Source organism: Chiloscyllium plagiosum, unplaced genomic scaffold (assembly GCF_037043375.1).
Source record: "Chiloscyllium plagiosum isolate Xiang-an unplaced genomic scaffold, Cpla_swu_hap1 HiC_scaffold_17, whole genome shotgun sequence".
NCBI classification, from domain to species: Eukaryota; Metazoa; Chordata; class Chondrichthyes; order Orectolobiformes; family Hemiscylliidae; genus Chiloscyllium; species Chiloscyllium plagiosum.
In genome coordinates, this window is record NW_028270155.1 from 54694556 (window position 1) to 54711297 (window position 16742).

The following is a 16742-nucleotide window of genomic DNA, read 5'->3' on the forward strand; positions in this document are numbered from 1 at the left end:
TTTTCCCCTGTGGAAAAGTCTAGGACCAGATGTCTTAATTTTATAGTATGGGTACCCATTTAAGATAAGGAGGAATTTGCTCTCTCAAAGGGGAGTTAATCCATGGAATTCTTTACCACAAAGATATGTCGAGACTGTGTCGTTAAGAATATTCATGGCCAAGATAGATGCTTTAATCAGGAAGGGAATTTAAGGCTATGGAGAAAAGGCAGGAATGAGAAGCGGAGGATTGTCAGTATCGTCATAATCTCACTGAATGATGGAGCTGACTCAGTGGTCTGAATGGCCTACTTCTATTTCTATGTTATATGGTCGTACACAATACTGTAAACAACTAGCAGAGTCTGGGTTAGAACAAGTCACTTTCAAGCTTACTTTACTGTTAAATTACAATTTTTTGTTAACACTATCAAATTAAAACAACTTACTTGATTTCTTCTCCAGCAAAATCAAACACTTTTGTGATTGTGACTTTTCCAGGTGCTTTTGGCTTCTCTGGGTTTTTCACCATATCTGCAGGTATGCTCAACTTCCCTTGATCTACCTGTATGTCCTATGGAGAGGAATAAGAAAATAAATCACACGTGTACATAGGCAGCAGAAATCATGTATGTTAACAACTGTAAAATCAAAACAACTTTGGTAGGAAATACACAACAGTGCAATTGCTGTCTAAGTTGACAGATCATAAAATGAATTTTCAACATGTTAACCAGCTTATTAATAATTATCTTAATTAAAAACATTCCATGGGTTAGTATAATTCAGTTGTCTTGTATTGCTAGACATTCCCCAGTCATTCACTGATTGTAGTTATAAAATGAACATTAACCAGTCCAATATTCAGTCTTAAAAATAAGGATTGCTAATGTAAAGAATTAATAGATTAGCCATGATTTATTGATTGATGCAGCAGATTTGGTGAGCCAAATGGCCTAGCTATATACCTACATCTTATGGTCTTGGAAGAGGTGAAGGGCATGAGTGGTGTCACGAGCATAGGTGGGGAGTTCCTGGACTAAGGGGGGCAGGATGGTGTCAAGGTAGGAAGAGATGAGTTCTGAGGCTGAGACAATGGCTTAACTGGGGCAGTCAGGTTTGTGAATCTTAGGAAGGACGTAGAATCGGGCAGTGTGGGATTCACAGATAATGAGGTTGGAGGCTGTAGATGGGAGATCTCCAGAGGTGATGAGGTGGTGGATGGTCTGGGAAATGATGGTTTGGTGATGGAAGGTGAGCTTGTGATCAAGGGGGCAGTAGGAGGTGACTGCGAGTTGGCACCTGGCTTCAGCAGTGTAGAGGTCAGTGCACAGCCCCCTCCCCTCCCCTCCACATTATCTCAGTCCCAAGCCTCCAACTCGATACTGCCCTCCGGACCTGTCCATCACTCCCCCCTCTGACCTATCTCCTTCTCCCACACCTTCATCCACTTATTGCTTTCCCAGTTACCTTCCTCCGAACCCCACACACCTCCTATTTATCTCGCAGCCCTGACCCACAAGCCTCATTCCTGATGAAGGGCTTATGCCCGAAATGTCGATTCTCCAGCTCCTTGAATGCTGCCTGACCTGCTCAGCTTTTCCAGCACTACAGTCTCAACTCTGAACTCCAGGATCTGTAGTCCTCACTTTCTCCCAGTTTTATGTCAGCAAAAGAGTCTTGCACACACATTGCATTTTTTTTTTCATTAAAAAAGAGGTCATGGAGGCAGTCAATTTTTGTATTCCCATGGCAGCACCCTGACCAATCAGACCAGGCCAATAGATTCTGAAAATTAAGCTTGGCAGTTAACTGTTCCCATTGCATCTCCAGGCTATGATGGCCAACCAATCAGATACCTCTTCGCAAGCAATATAACATGGCATCCCTTTTTGACAAGTCTGTTTCTTATGTCTGAGTTCGAATGAGTGCAGGACAAAACGCTTGGATGTTTTATCTCCTTTAGCAATGTTTAAGTTCTTTAATGCTGTGCACTTTATCTAAAGAACATAGATTCAGGATAAGCGAATAACCATTTAGGACGCATATCTTGCTTCGCCCAAAGATCTGTTCATTTTTGCAAATCTCTATCCCACAGCATTGTTAATACTCAATCGTTCAATATATTTAAGAGTGGAACAGACAACTTTCTGGTGTCTCAAAGCATCAATAGATATTGAGTGGATGGGTATGTGTGAGTTGAGCCATGATCATGCTAAATAGCAGAACCACATATGTCTACAACATATAGTCTACTCCTGCTCCTGTTTCTTGTGTTCTTGTACTGAATTTCTTCAGTGACTATCTACTGACGTAACCCAGTTTGAATCCAGTTTTAATCTCAATAGAAACAAGACAATGGCCAATAATGACCACTCAAATTGCTGTTTAAATGAACACCCATCAGCCTGTATGCTGCCTCTGATTAAACAAAGAAAACACAGGGGAAAAAAAACAAATGAATGATTCTACCTCCAGGTATCAAGATTTTTACTATTTAGAATTGCACAGCATTCCAGACAGATATTCTTTTCAGATAAGTTGTGGGTAAATTGTTGAAGGGGATTCTGAGAGGAAGGATTTATATGCATTAGGAGAGACATGGACTGATTAGAGGTAGTCAGCATGGCTTCATGAGTGGGAAATTATTTTCACAAACTTTACTTTAGGTTTTTGATGGTATGGCCAAAAGGATAGATGAGGACAGAGTGGCATATGTTGTCTACATGGACTTTAGTAAGACTTTGAGAAGGTTCAACATGGTAGACTGGTTAGTAAAGTTAGATCACATGGATTTAGGGAGAGCTTACCAATTAGATACAAAATTGGCTCAAAGGTAGGAGACAGAGGTGCTGGAGGATTGTTTATTGGACTGGACACCTGAGACCAACAGTGTTCCACAGGGCTCGGTGCTAGGTGTGCTGTTGTTTGTTATTTACATAAACAATTTGGATGAGAATTTAGGAGGCATGGTTAGTAATTTTGCCAATGACACTAAAGTTGATGGTATAGTGGACAGTGAAGAAGGTTATCTAAAATTACAAAGAGATCGGAATCAATTGGGCTGAGATTTGGCAAATGGTCTCAAATTTGGAGAAATGTGAGGTGTTACATTTTGGTAAAATGAACAAGTGCAGGTATTATGCAATTCATGGTAGGGGTCTCTGTACTGTTGTCAAACAGGGAGACCTAAGGGTTCAGGTATATAGTTATTTAAGGGTTGCATCACAGGTAGGCAGGGTTGCTAAGTAGGCATTTAGCACACTTGCCTTCATTGCTCAGACCATTGAGTAATTGAGATGTCATGTTCAGGTCCAACAGGATGTTGGTGAGGCTACTTCTGTTGTACTGCTGACCATTCTGGTCGCCCTGTTAGAGGGAAGATATTACTAAATTGGAGTGGGTTCAGGAAAGATTTACAAGGATGTTGCCAGGACTGGAGAGTTAAGAATACAGGCAGCAATACAGGGCAGCTATTTGGGTAATTATACTCGAGTGGATATACAAATATTAAAAACAAAAACACACATTAGGCAATTCAATATGCTAACAGCCCATAGTGGAGTAGTTCATTAGCATCATTAGAAGACAGGCTAACTCAGAGGACAGACAGTTGGAATGGGGGAGTATTTTCAGGATGGCAACATGTAACTAGTGGAGTGCCACAGGCATCAGTGCTGGGACCGCAATTATTTCCAATGTAGATATAACTGTTAAGAAGGAATTGAATGTACTGCCAAATTTGTGAATGACACAAAAATAGGTGGGAAGGCAAGCAGTGAAGTCTATTCTGAAGTAATGTGTACAGTTCTGGTTGTTCTACTATAGGAAAGATATTAATAAATTGGAGCAGGATCAGAAACAATTCACAAGGATGTCGCCCAGACTAGAGGCTTTGAGTTACAGGGAGAGGCTGGATAGGTTGGGACTTTTTTCACCGGAGATAGGAGATTGAAGGGTGACCTTATAAAATCTCGAAGGGCATGGATAATGTGAATAGCAAAGGTCTTTTCCCTCGGGTAGGGGTGTGAGGAGAAAGATTTAAAACGGAATGGAGGGGCAACGTTTTCATACATAGGGTGGTTCGTTTGTGGAATGAACTGCCAGAGGAAGTGGTGGATGCAGGTACAGTTATAACATTTGTAGCTCAGGTTGAGGTTCTGGATTTAGGTTTGCTCACTGAGCAGGAAGGTTCACTTCCAGATATTTCATCACCCTACTAGGTAACATCTTCAGTGGGCCTCAGTGGGTGAAGCACTGCTGTTGATTCTGGCTTTCTATTTATATGTTTGCGTTTCTTTGGGTTGGTGATGACACTTCCTGCAGTGATGTCATTTCCTGTTCTTTTCACCCCCCTCAGGGGGTGGTAGATGGGGGTGATAGAGTTCTGGTTGGAATGCCATGCTTTTAAGAATTCTCATGTGCATCTCTGTTTGGCTTGTCCTAGGATGGATGTGTTGTCCCAGGCGAAGTGGTGTCCTTCCTTATCTGTATGTAAGGATACTAGTGAGAGAGGGTCATGTTGTTTTGTGGCTAGTTAATGTTCATGTATCCTGGTGGGTAGTTTTCTGCCTGTTTGTCCAACGTAGTGTTTGTGCTTGCACGGTATTTTGTAAATGACATTAGTTTTGCTTGTTATCTGTATAGAGTCTTTCAAGTTCATGAGCTGCTGTTTTAGTGTGTTGCTGGGTTTGTGGGCCACCATGATGCCAAGTACTCTAAGCAGTCATTTCCGAGATGTCTTTGATGTAGGGGAGAGTGCCTAGGATTTCTGGACGTGTTTTGTTGGCTTGTTTGGATTTGTTGCTGAGGAATCGGTGGACTGTGTTCATTGGGTACCCATTCTTTTTGAATACATGGTATAGGTGATTTTCCTCTGCTCTGCGTAGTTCCTCTGTGCTGCAGTGTGTGTTGGCTCACTGAAATAATGTTCTAATGCAGCATCGTTTGTGGATGTTGGGATGATTACTTCAATAATACCCTTACTGGCATAAAATTCACTAAAGAGAGGAAACAACAACAAACTGCCATTCCTAGATGTCACAGCAGACAGAACAGCCAATGGGGATCTTCAAACCAGCGTCTACAGGAAAACAACACATATGGACCAAATATTGAACTACAGAAGCAATCATCCCAACATCCACAAAAGAAGCTGCATCAGAACATTATTTCTGTGAGCCAACACACACTGCAGCACAGAGGAACTACGCAGAGCAGAGGAAAATCACCTATACCATGTATTCAAAAAGAATGGGTACCCAATGAAAACAGTCCGCTGAATTCTCAGCAATAAACCCAAACAAATAGGCAAAACAGGTCCAGAAACCCTAGCCACTCTCCCCTACATTAAAGACACCTCGGAAATGACTGCCAGACTACTCAGACCCCTTGGCATCATGGTAGCCCACAAACACACCAACACACTAAAACAGCAGCTAATGAACTTGAAAGACCCTATACAGACAACAAGCAAAACTAATGTCATTTTTAAAATACTGCAACAAACACTACATTGGACAAACAGGCAGAAAATTAGACACCAGGATACATGAACATCAACTGGCATGAAACAACGTGATCTTCTATCACTAGTATTCTTACATACAGATAAGGAAGGACTCTATCAACAAACACATCGAGTTAGACCCCATCTACCACCCCAGAGAGAAAAAAAGGACAGGAAATGACATTACCACAGGAAATCACCAACCCAAAGAAACCCAAACATATAAATAGAAAGCAGGAATCATATACAGTGCTTCGCCTGGAGGCCCACTGAAGTTGTTACCGAGTAGGGTGACGCAATGTCTGGAAATGAACCTTCCAGCTCAACGAGCAAACCAGTTATAATATTTAAAAGATAGTGGGTTTGGCGCATGAATAGGAAAGATTTAGAGAGATATCGGCCAAATGTAGGTAAGTGGGACTAGTAAGTTTGGGAAACCTAACTGGCATGGCCAATTTGGACTGAAGGTTCTGTTTTCTGCTGTATGATTCTATAAATTACCATAACAATTTCAAGATCAGTTTCAATCTTGTATAATAATGTTAGAATAAACTGTTTCACCTTTGTAAAACTTGTAGCAGTAGAATGACCATTTCAAAACACTGGCAGTTTGACAGATTAAGATGATGCTTTGATCTGCTGTGACTTTGTTCTGAAATTTATCAAAATCCCTTCGTTCAGTTTGCATTTACATGGATGATGAAATCCCAGCAAGTACTGTAGCACCAACAACACTGAACTCAGTCACTGCAGGGCTAAAAATATTTCGCCTGACTTCAGCTTCAAACCTCTATGTTCAAAAGTTCTCCACCCCACCTCAAAAGTTTAAAACCTTTGCCAAAATTACAAAGCTCAATTCTTGAGATCCCAAAATGGAAACCAGCACCAGATTGACTTTGAGAGATATGACTGCTCAATAACCAAATAAGATCCAATTATTTCAGTTGCAGCATACACAATAATCCAATTGTTATGATATTGGAGTATTGTGGAACCAAAGAGAGCAACATAAAGGTTGTAGAGGCTGGGCCTTTAAAAAGAACAGAGTATTGAATGGCCTATTCCTATATTCTAATTGCCAGCTACTTGTTTCACACTCAACCCAGCTGCCACCCCAACCCCCTCCAATATCGTCAATAAGGCAGACAGAGTGGGACTGTTTGAAACTCAGCATTGTTTGTTACCTTGAATATCTGAGTCCACAGCCTCTCCAAGACTACCTTCTCCTGTCTTGATATCATCATCTGTCTCCAGCCCTAATTCAGCTCATCTGTTTCTGAAAGCGTCATCCTTTTGTGGGCTCATCTTGATTGTATCAATACTATTCAGGCTACCTTCCTATCTTCTATTCACCATTAACCTAAAAAGCTTTCAGAGCCTCTTCACCAACATCCTAAATTAAAATCATTTCTGTTTACCCACCAACCTCCTCCAGACCCAGAACACTAATTTGGACAAATTTGTTTCTGGGCATCTCTGTGTTGTAATTTTTGTCCCATGTTCACATCCTCTACAGCTTCACCCCTTTTCAGCCCTACAGCCTGCTCCAGACCCAGCACTAATTTGGACAAATTTAGACTCATCCAAGCATCGCACACTTCCTTTCAATTACCATTGGTAACCTTCAACCACCTATGCCCAGAGCTCTGGAATTCTTTAATACCCTTCAAAAAAATACTAATTTTTAGGCTAAAAATTTGATCATCAGTGCTAGTGCATTTTTTTTACACTCTGTCAATTTTTATCTCCATATGTTCACGAAGTGACTTGGAATATTTTATTCTATTAAAGACATACTACAAACACAAGCCATAAATATTTGCAAAGCCAATCAGGTTATTATGCAAATCTTCAACCATAAATACCAAATTCAAAGCTGAAACATTTTCAATATTTTCTTCAATGCCATAAACATACATCCTGTCCCAGTTGATTACGTTTATTCTGAGTTTTATGACATAGCTCTGTTTGTTATTACCTCGTTGCTAGAAGTTGGAGTGGTGGTTACAGGTTTAGGCTTGTGACCGACATCACTCAAAAAGCTGGCCCAGAGATCATCTGCTTTCTTCTTCTCTTTCAAATCTTCGTCTACTGTTGTTTCAGCAAGCTCATCAGCCTCTCCTCCTCCCACATCATCACGCTGCAAACACATTCCCTCTTGTTTTCTTTTCCTGTCAAACAAGAGCCTGGAAGTTAAGACTGGAACTACAGCTCTCTTACACATGAAATCTCTTTTGGGGTTTCTATACAAAGTTGGCTAAATTCAATGAAAACGCAAAGCTCAGATATTACTTTTCATTCTCAATTTTATCATAATTGATTTATGTACTCAGTCCTTGAATGTTCCAAGATTAAACACAGGCTGCAGAGTAAGGGGATGCACAGCTCACCAAATTGGGGGATGACAAATTGGGTGCAAGAGTTGCCTTTGTAGGCAATACTAACAGAGGAACAATGCTAACAGAAGGATGTCACAGCAGAAAATAAGGTACGTTGGGCTACAAGCGGTGTGGTATATACTAAACAGGAGGTAATGAAAAGAGCTCATGGGAGACAAAGATTGGAAGACGTAGCATACCCTCTTCAGGCTAAGAGGGTAGTCAGAGGTAGGGAGAATGAAGAGAATCAGAGAAGGCACACGGCATAGGTAAATACGCGAAGGGGGAGTTCAGAAGTTGTATATTACATTAAAAATTAGCAAGAAAGCTCAGAATCTAGGTTTAATGACAACAAATGGAGAAGTTAAGAAGTGACACATAATTGATTAACAAATGGATATACAGGCTCATAAAGTGGTGCATGTAAACTCCAACCTTTTATGAAGCATAATATTCAGAGACCTTCTATAAAAGCAGGTAGAGAGATTACACTGTGGAGGAATTGGAAAAGAGCATTGGAAAAGCTTGGTGACTAAAGAGACAGATTTTGCAGATAGCAAGTGCTAAAAGAAAGAGACATGTTTAGAAAAGGGAACTGGAGAGTGGAAGGACCCGCTGGCATTGCCACTGTTGGTGATGGTGAGCAAACCCACTCGAAGCTAGTCAGAAAATTCCAAATGGGTTTTTAAAAAGGGAGATAACACCATCATCACTACCTGAAGGCTTTGCCCAATTTGCTATGGCATAATACTAAACCCAATTACCTGGAAGTTGTTCCTCTTCCTGCTTTCTTCAAACATTTCTTTCTCTGGGGTTGTTCATCTTCATCTAAATTATCTTCTTTCACTAGGTCATTGACATCATCTTCACTGTAATCTTCATCTGCTGTAAAGCAAGGAGGCTTCACACTTATTCTTTTTGTAATTACCCAATGGATATCATAAAACCAACATTAGATATAGCCACAGGAAACTTACCATTTTATTTGGAAAATGTGGCAATGTACTGTAGATTGACATGCTTCTTATATATTGAAATTGTTACAAGTTCTCATTAGGAGAACGTTTGTCAGTGCAATCTCCACCAGTTGCGAGGTGTTTGTTAATCCTGAATAACTGCCATATTGGGTAAAGACCGAGGGCATTCATCTTAACTATAGCTATCAACTACAAAGAATGACTTAAAATCCCATTATACACATGGATTACTGTATTTCAAGAAACTTCAATCAGGACTTTGGACAATGCTGTGGCTCAGCTATAAGCAGTGCTGTCTCACAACACCATGACCCAGGTTTGATTCCACCCTCAAACAACTGTGTGTGTGGAATGTGCACATTCTGCCGGTGTCTGCATGGGTCTTCTCCATACTCTCCAACTTCCTCCCACAGTCCGAAAATGTGTAAGTTAGGTGTTATGTGTAGGTTAGGCTAGACCTTGTGAAAGAAGATAATTTAGCTGAAGATGAACAACCTCAGAAAAAGGAATGACTTCCAGGTACTTGGGTTTAGGCCATGCTAAATTGCTCATAGTGTCCAGGGATATGCAGGCTAGGTGGATTAGCCATGGTAAATGCAGGGTTACAGGGACGGTGTGGGACTGGGTGGATGCTATTTGGAGGGTCAGTGTGGACTTGATGGGCTGAGTAGAATGCTTCCACACTGTATGGATTCTCTACTTCACATCTCAATAAAGGGGAATGGCCTTATTAATGTCTATTCTTTATGGACTTGAATACATTAAATGATTAGAATACATTACAGTATGGAAACAGGCCCTTCGACCCAACAAGTCCACACCGACCCACCAAAGCGCAACCCACCCATACCCCTACATTTACCCCTATACCTAACATTACGGGCAATTTAGCATGGCCAATTCACCTGACCTGCACATTTTTGGACTGTGGGAGGAAACCGGAGCACCCGGAGGAAACCCACGCAGACACGGGGAGAACGTGCAAACTCCACACAGTCAGTCACCTGAGTCGGGAATTGAACCCGGGTCTCTGGCGCTACGAGGCAGCAGTGCTAACCACTGTGCCACCGTGCCGCCCACTGCAAATTCAAATCAGGTGACCTTTACACATGTTCCCTCCTTTCCAATTTCCTTACAGAAATATTCATAATGATGGTTTATGACAGGTGCAGTGTGGGAGAAACCTCAACATTTGCCTTATCCAACAGACAAGAAGCTGTAAGTAGCAAAGAGTGACAAAGAATATGATAGTAGAAGGGATCATGATAGCCAGGGGATGGTGCTCTCTGTATTAGTCCATGGGAGTCCCAATTATTATGGGCAAGATTATCAGTGGCGGGCGGGTAAGAAACGGGTTTGGCCGCAATTTAGAAACTGTATTCTTTTAAGGTGTCTCTGGATCCCTCTGGAACTTTCATAGGAGGTCAGAAAATAAAGCTGTGGCAGTTGGATTTTAATATAAGCAAGCGCAAGGTTATCCACTTTGTTCTGAAAAAGGATAGAATAAGGGTATCTTTTTAAGACGACACAAAGTTAAATACAGTGGATGTCCAATGAGATTTGGGAACTTAGATGCATAGCTCTTTAAAATGCCACAAACAGGTGCAGAAAATAGTCAAGTCGGCAAATTGAATGCTGGCCTCCAAATCTAAAGGGCAGGAGTATAGGAATGCAGATGTTATACCGCCATTATACAAAACTCTAGTTAGAGCCCATTTAGAATACTGAGAGCAGATCTGGGCACCACACCTTAAGAAGGACCTTTTTTGGTCCTGGAAGGAGTTCAATGCAGATTTACAAGAATGCTACCTAGATTTAATTTTGAGGAGACATTAGATAATTTAGGCCTTTATTCTATAGAATTTAGAAGGCTAAGGGGTAATCGAGGTCTTCAGGATATTAACAGGCAAAGACATAGTAGATAAAGACAAACTATTTCTACTGTTTGAAGATTCTAGAACCGAGGGCATAATCTAAGAATGAGGGCCAAGTCATTCAGGAGAGATGTTAGAAAACACTTCCACATGCAAGGAATAGTGGAGGTCTGGATCTCTCTTCCTCAAATGGCGGTTGTTGAGAATTTAATTATTAATTTTAAATCTGAGATAGAAAACTTTTTATTAAGCAAGCCTAACAAGGGATATGAGCCCAAGGGAGGCATATGCAGTTAGGCCACAAATCAGCCATGAACGTATTGAATGATAGAGTAGATATGAGAGGCTGAATGGCCTGCTCCTGTTACTATGTACAGACAACTCAAAGCTGAATGCTGTCCAGAACACACTACTTCATTACCTGAGGATTTGTAAATGGATGAACATCATATAATCAAAGTTGCCTACTCCTGACGTAATTATAGAGGGATGATTGTTGAAAAAGCAGCTGACAAAGGCTGGGCTGAGGACATGATGCGATGCTAACCAACAGGAAAGTTTCCTCTCACACCTCTAATTTCTACCAACTTCACTTTATGACACTTAGACAAATGATGCATTGATAGCAGAGGCAGAACCTGTCAACTCACCACTTAAATTCAGTTCTTTAGTCCATATTAAGACAAAAGTATTCTGGCACCCACAGTCAAACTGCCCCAGTGGAACCAAAACTGGGCATAAGCATAAATTATTGTTAAATGTCACTGTTAATGATAACATCCATCACTTTGCTGCTGATCTAGAATGGACTATTAAGTGGTAACTGACTGGGTTAGATTTGTTCTGCTTTTGTGGGCAAGATATATTAAGCATTTTTACACATTGCGAAATAGATACCAGTGTTATTAAAAAATTCATCATGAGCAGTGGCACCAACTGGCTGGGTCAACAATGCTTTGCCCATCCCTGGTTGTCATTGAAGGTAATGCTGAACTGCTTTCTCGAACCTTTGCAGTCTATGTGATGTAGGCATACCCATCATGCCATTAGGGAGAGAGTTCCATGATTTTGAAAAATCAATACTGGAGGAATGGCAATATATTTCAAAGTCAGGACGGTGGATGGCTCGATAGGAAACTTGCAGGTGGTGGCATTCCGATGTATTCACCACCCTTGTCCTTCTGGACAGTTGTGGTTTAGAAAGTGCTGCAGTACATCTTGTAGATAGTAGCAGCAGTGTGTACTGAGTGTTGGTGGTGGACGGAATGAATGTTTGTGGAGGTGGTGCCTGATTAGAATATTGCGTACAATTCAGGGTGCCCTTCCATAGGAAGGATGTTAATCTTGAGAGGATGCAGAAAAGATTTACATGGATGTTGGCAGAATTGGAGGGTTTGAGAGTTATAGGGAGAGGCTGAACAGGCTGGGGCTTTTTGCCCTAGGACATCGAAGGCTAAGGTATCACCTTGTAAAGGTTCATAAAATCATAAGGGGCATGGATTGGGTGATTAGCCAAGATTTTTTTTTGTTGGGTGGGGGAAGTTTAAAACTAGACGGCATAGGTCTAAAGTGAGAGGGGAAAGATTTAAGAAGGACCCAAGGGATTACCATTTCACGTAGAGGGTGGTGTGTGTATGGAACAAGCTGCCAAAGGAAGTGATGGAGAGGTAGGTACAAATACAACATTTAAAATATATCTGGATACGTATATGAAGAGGAAGGGCTTATTGGAATATGGGCCAAATGCTGGCAAATGGGACTAAGTCAGATTGGGAAGTCTGGTCAGCATGGATGAATCGGACCAAGTGTCTGGTGTTTCTGTGCTGTATGCCTCGATGATTCTATAAGTGGATTATTTTGTCCTGCAAAGTGTTGAGCTTCTTGAGTGTTGTAGGAGCTGCACTCCTCCAGGCAAATGGGGTGAATCCATCACACTCCTGGGATGGTGGACAAGCATTGGAAGTTTGGAAAAGAGTTACTCACTGCAGTACTCATAGCCTCTAACCTGCCCTGGTTACCATTGTATTTATACAGTTAATTCAGTTCAATGATAAGCAGAATGTTGTTTGTGCGAAATTCAGTAATGCCATTGAATGTCAAGGAGCAATGGCTTGTTTCTTTCCTTTTGGACGTGGTTATTGCCTGGCACTCGTGATATTGTCGAGGTCTTGCTGGATTACACCTCTTTCCACCCTACCTCCTGCAAAAATGCCATCCCGTATTCCCAATTCCTCTGCCGGATCTGCTCCCAGGAGGACCAGTTCCACCACAGAACACACCAGATGGCCTCCTTCTTTAGAGACCGCAATTTCCCTTCCCACATGGTTAAAGATGCCCTCCAAAGCATCTCGTCCACATCCCGCACCTCCGCCCTCAGACCCCACCTCTCCAACCGTAACAACGACAGAACGCCCCTGGTGCTCATCTTCCACTCTACCAACCTTCGCATAAACCAAATCATCCACCAACATTTCCGCCACCTACAAATGGACCCCACCACCAGGGATATATTTCCCTCCCCGCCCCTTTCAGCAAAGACCGTTCCCTTCGTGACTACCTGGTCAGGTCCACGCCAACCACGCAACCTCCCATCCTGGCACCTTCCCCTGCCACCACAGGAATTGCAAAACCTGCACCCATACCTCCTCCCTCACCTCCATCCAAGGCCCCAAAGGAGCCTTCCACATCCATCAAAATTTTACCTGCACACCCACCAATATCATTTATTGTATCCATTGCTCCCGATGCGGTCTCCTCTACATTGGGGAGACTGGATGCCTCCTAGCAGAGTGCTTTAGGGAACATCTCTGGGACACCCGCATCAATCAACCACACCGCCCTGTGGCCCAACATTTCAACTCCCCTCCCACTCAGCCAAGGACATGGAGGTCCCGGGCCTCCTTCACCGCCGCTCCCTCACCACCAGACGCCTGTAGGAAGAACAACTCATCTTCCGCCTTGGAACACTTCAACCCCAGGGCATCAATGTGGACTTCACCAGTTTCCTCATTTCCCCTCCCCCCACCTCACCCCAGTTCCAAACTTCCAGCTCAGCACTGTCCCCATGACTTGTCCTACCTGCGTATCTTCCTTTCCACCTATCCACTCCACCCTCCTCCCTGACCTATCACCTTCATCCCCTTCCCCACTCACCTATTGTACTCTATGCTACTTTCTCCCCACCCTCCTCTCATTTATCTTTCCACCCTTCAGGCACTCTGCCCGTATTCCTGATGAAGGGCTTTTGCCCGAAACGTCGATTTTACTGCTCATCGGATGCTGCCTGAACTGCTGTGCTTTTCCAGCACCACTCTGATCTAAACTCTGCATTTAAGTAGAAACTGCTTCGATATCTGAAGAGTCACAGAAGATGATGAATATTGTGCAATCAGCAAACATCCCCATTGTGATTTGAACCAGTCCCCACAGCCTTACCTGGAGCGCTGGATTATTAGGAGAAAGTGAGGACTGCAGATGCTGGAGAGTCAGGAGTCGAAAAGTGTGGTGCTAAAAGCACAACAGGTCAGGCAGTATCTGAGGAGAAGGAGAGTCGACTTTTCAGGCATAAGCCCTTCATCAAGCAACATTGGTTCTCCTACTCCTCAGATGTTGCCTGACCTGCTGTGTTTTTCCATGCTGGATTATGAGCGCTGGATTAGTGACCATGCCACTATGCAATTATCAATTATCCTTAGCCACAATTTCCTCCTACAGTTAAAACAAACTCAAATAATCCATTAAGAACCAGAAGGAAAGTAAAACAGGAATATGCATTGCTTCTATGGAGCACTATTCCAAGGTATACAAACAAGTGGGACCTGTATACATCATTTCAGGTTTTACTGGTATTTCCTTCTGGGGTGCAGCACCTCCCCATAAATATTTTGGACTCTTATTAGCCCTATTTTCGCCCTCATTATACTCTTGTTCTTTGTGTTTTTAGAATACGTGGGTTGTCCTTGCTAATAATATTTTGATAGCCTCTCTTTGCTTTGTTCCACACTGTATTACCTTTTAAATTCTCCACTGCACTATCTACATTTGTGTTCAAACTATTCATCTAAAGAGGGCGACCTGAGTGTGGACCCCGCTGCTTGAAAAACAGTGGCATGTGCTAAACTCTTACCGTGTTTAAATGAAACCGTTTAGTTCCCAACTCTGTAAATTACAGTCTATGCGCTGGAAAGTTGGATGAGCAAGGGGAATGGTGTCGACTGGCAGGCACAGTCATGAAGGGCCAGAGGCCTCCCCTGCTGGACTGTGTGTCCAGGATCCAGGATCAGAACATCATACGGTCAGAACTTCATAAACTGGAGCAGTTCTGTTTGAAACAACGGCAATTCAAATATTTCAACCAGCAGATCAAAACTGCAAAGAGAGGAGAGGACATTTCGAAAAAAAACACTCCTCAAGTTTGAATTGGAATGCAGTGAGTTGGGAGTTACATCCAAGCCAGTGTGTTATTGGGAGTCTGTGCTCGCTTTAGTAACTGGGATCTGTGTGTGTGCAAGCAAGCGCATTACTGGGGTCTGCAAGTGCATGTTACTGGGGTCTGCATGTGCATGCGTGTTACCAGGTTCTGCATGCGTGTTACTGGGGTCTGTGTAGGTGTGTGCATCTTAGTGAGGTGTGTGCCTGAGTGTATGTTACCAGCATCAATGTGTGTGCACGCGCACATTACTGGGGTGTGTGTGTGTTACTGGGGTCCGCATGCGCATATGTATATTTGTTATTGGAGTCTGTACGCATGTATGTGTGTTACTCGGGTGTGTGTGTCTGTGTCTGTTACTGGGACCTACGTCTGTGTGTATGTCTGTTACTGGGATCTGTGTGTATGTGTTTCTGGGGTATGTGTGTTCCTGGGGTGAGTGTGTATGTCTGTTACTGGGATCTGTGTGTATGTGTTTCTGGGATATGTGTGTTTGTGTGTGTTCCTGGGGTGTGAGTGTGTATCTGTCTGTTACTGGGATCTGTGTGTATATGTTTCTGGGGTATGTGTGTTCCTGGGGTGTGAGTGTGTATCTGTCTGTTACTGGGATCTGTGTGTATATGTTTCTGGGGTATGTGTGTTCCTGGGGTGTGAGTGTGTATGTGTCTGTTACTGGGATCTGTGTGTATATGTTTCTGGGGTATGTGTGTTCCTGGGGTGTGAGTGTGTATGTGTCTGTTACTGGGATCTGTGTGTATGTGTTTCTGGGATATGTGTGTTCCTGGGGTGTGAGTGTGTATGTGTCTGTTACTGGGATCTGTGTGTATGTGTTTCTGGGGTATGTGTGTTTGTGTGTGTTCCTGGGGTGAGTGTGTATCTGTCTGTTACTGGGATCTGTGTGGCGGCAGGTTTCACCCTCACAGCTCTCTAACTACAGGCAGCAACGAGCTGACAGCAGCCAGCCTGGAGCCGACAGCAAAGACCCACGATCACCTGAAGGCTCGTAATCCTCGTCCTCCTCCGACGAGTAATTCTCAGACTCGGAATCGGACATGGTTTCCAGCCGGGACCAACAGGTTCTCGATGCCCGGCCTCCAGGCACGCTCGAGTTCCCAGTCAAATACGACGGCGACGGCTCCAGCTCCAGTCACCGCTTCGCTGCGACACATTCAACACAACCGTCAGAGTACCTCAGTACTTCCGGAGCATCACATACCTCAGAGAGGGAAAAAGAAGACCTGCAACATCTCACAAAGGAGACAGGCGCAGATCATAACACATTTATCCCGAGAATATTTGAAATAGAATGCGTGCCGAATCAGCCGATTATCAATCCATGGCCGAGGTAATCCATTTTCAGTTCCACCAGCCTTCGCCCGTTTGTGACATAGTGAGGTATTATTGGTCAGACTGCACGTCAATCACAATGACGTAGGATTGGGTGTTGGACGACCCATCACTACTTGGCAACGATTGGCTGTAATTCCCCACGTGGTCATGTTTTGCTCCATTGTATTGGTTTTCCAGCTGGCGTGTGTGGAGAGGGCGGAGACGGTCTGTGCCGTATTCTGATTGGCTTTGCCCGCTGGGCAGGTG

The 16742-nt window shown here is 43.1% G+C and overlaps 1 protein-coding gene across 2 annotated transcripts in view; it reads right to left on the bottom strand.

Annotated features, from left to right (window-relative positions):
• Positions 1-16505, bottom strand: part of cfdp1 (chromatin remodeling protein CFDP1) — a 191595-nt gene extending 175090 nt beyond the window's left edge. Inside the window, exons 1-4 of one of the 2 annotated variants that reach the window (XM_043707045.2) lie at positions 16140-16505; positions 8631-8748; positions 7467-7659; positions 429-553 (exon numbers count right to left, since the gene is read on the bottom strand). In XM_043707045.2, coding sequence (XP_043562980.2) covers positions 429-553; positions 7467-7659; positions 8631-8748; positions 16140-16200 — 497 coding nt within the window. In that variant the 5' untranslated portion in view covers positions 16201-16505. Of the gene's footprint in view, positions 1-428; positions 554-7466; positions 7660-8630; positions 8752-16139 lie in introns of both variants that reach the window. The other variant, XM_043707044.2, reaches the window with a different exon arrangement.
• Positions 16506-16742: the final 237 nt, after the last annotated feature.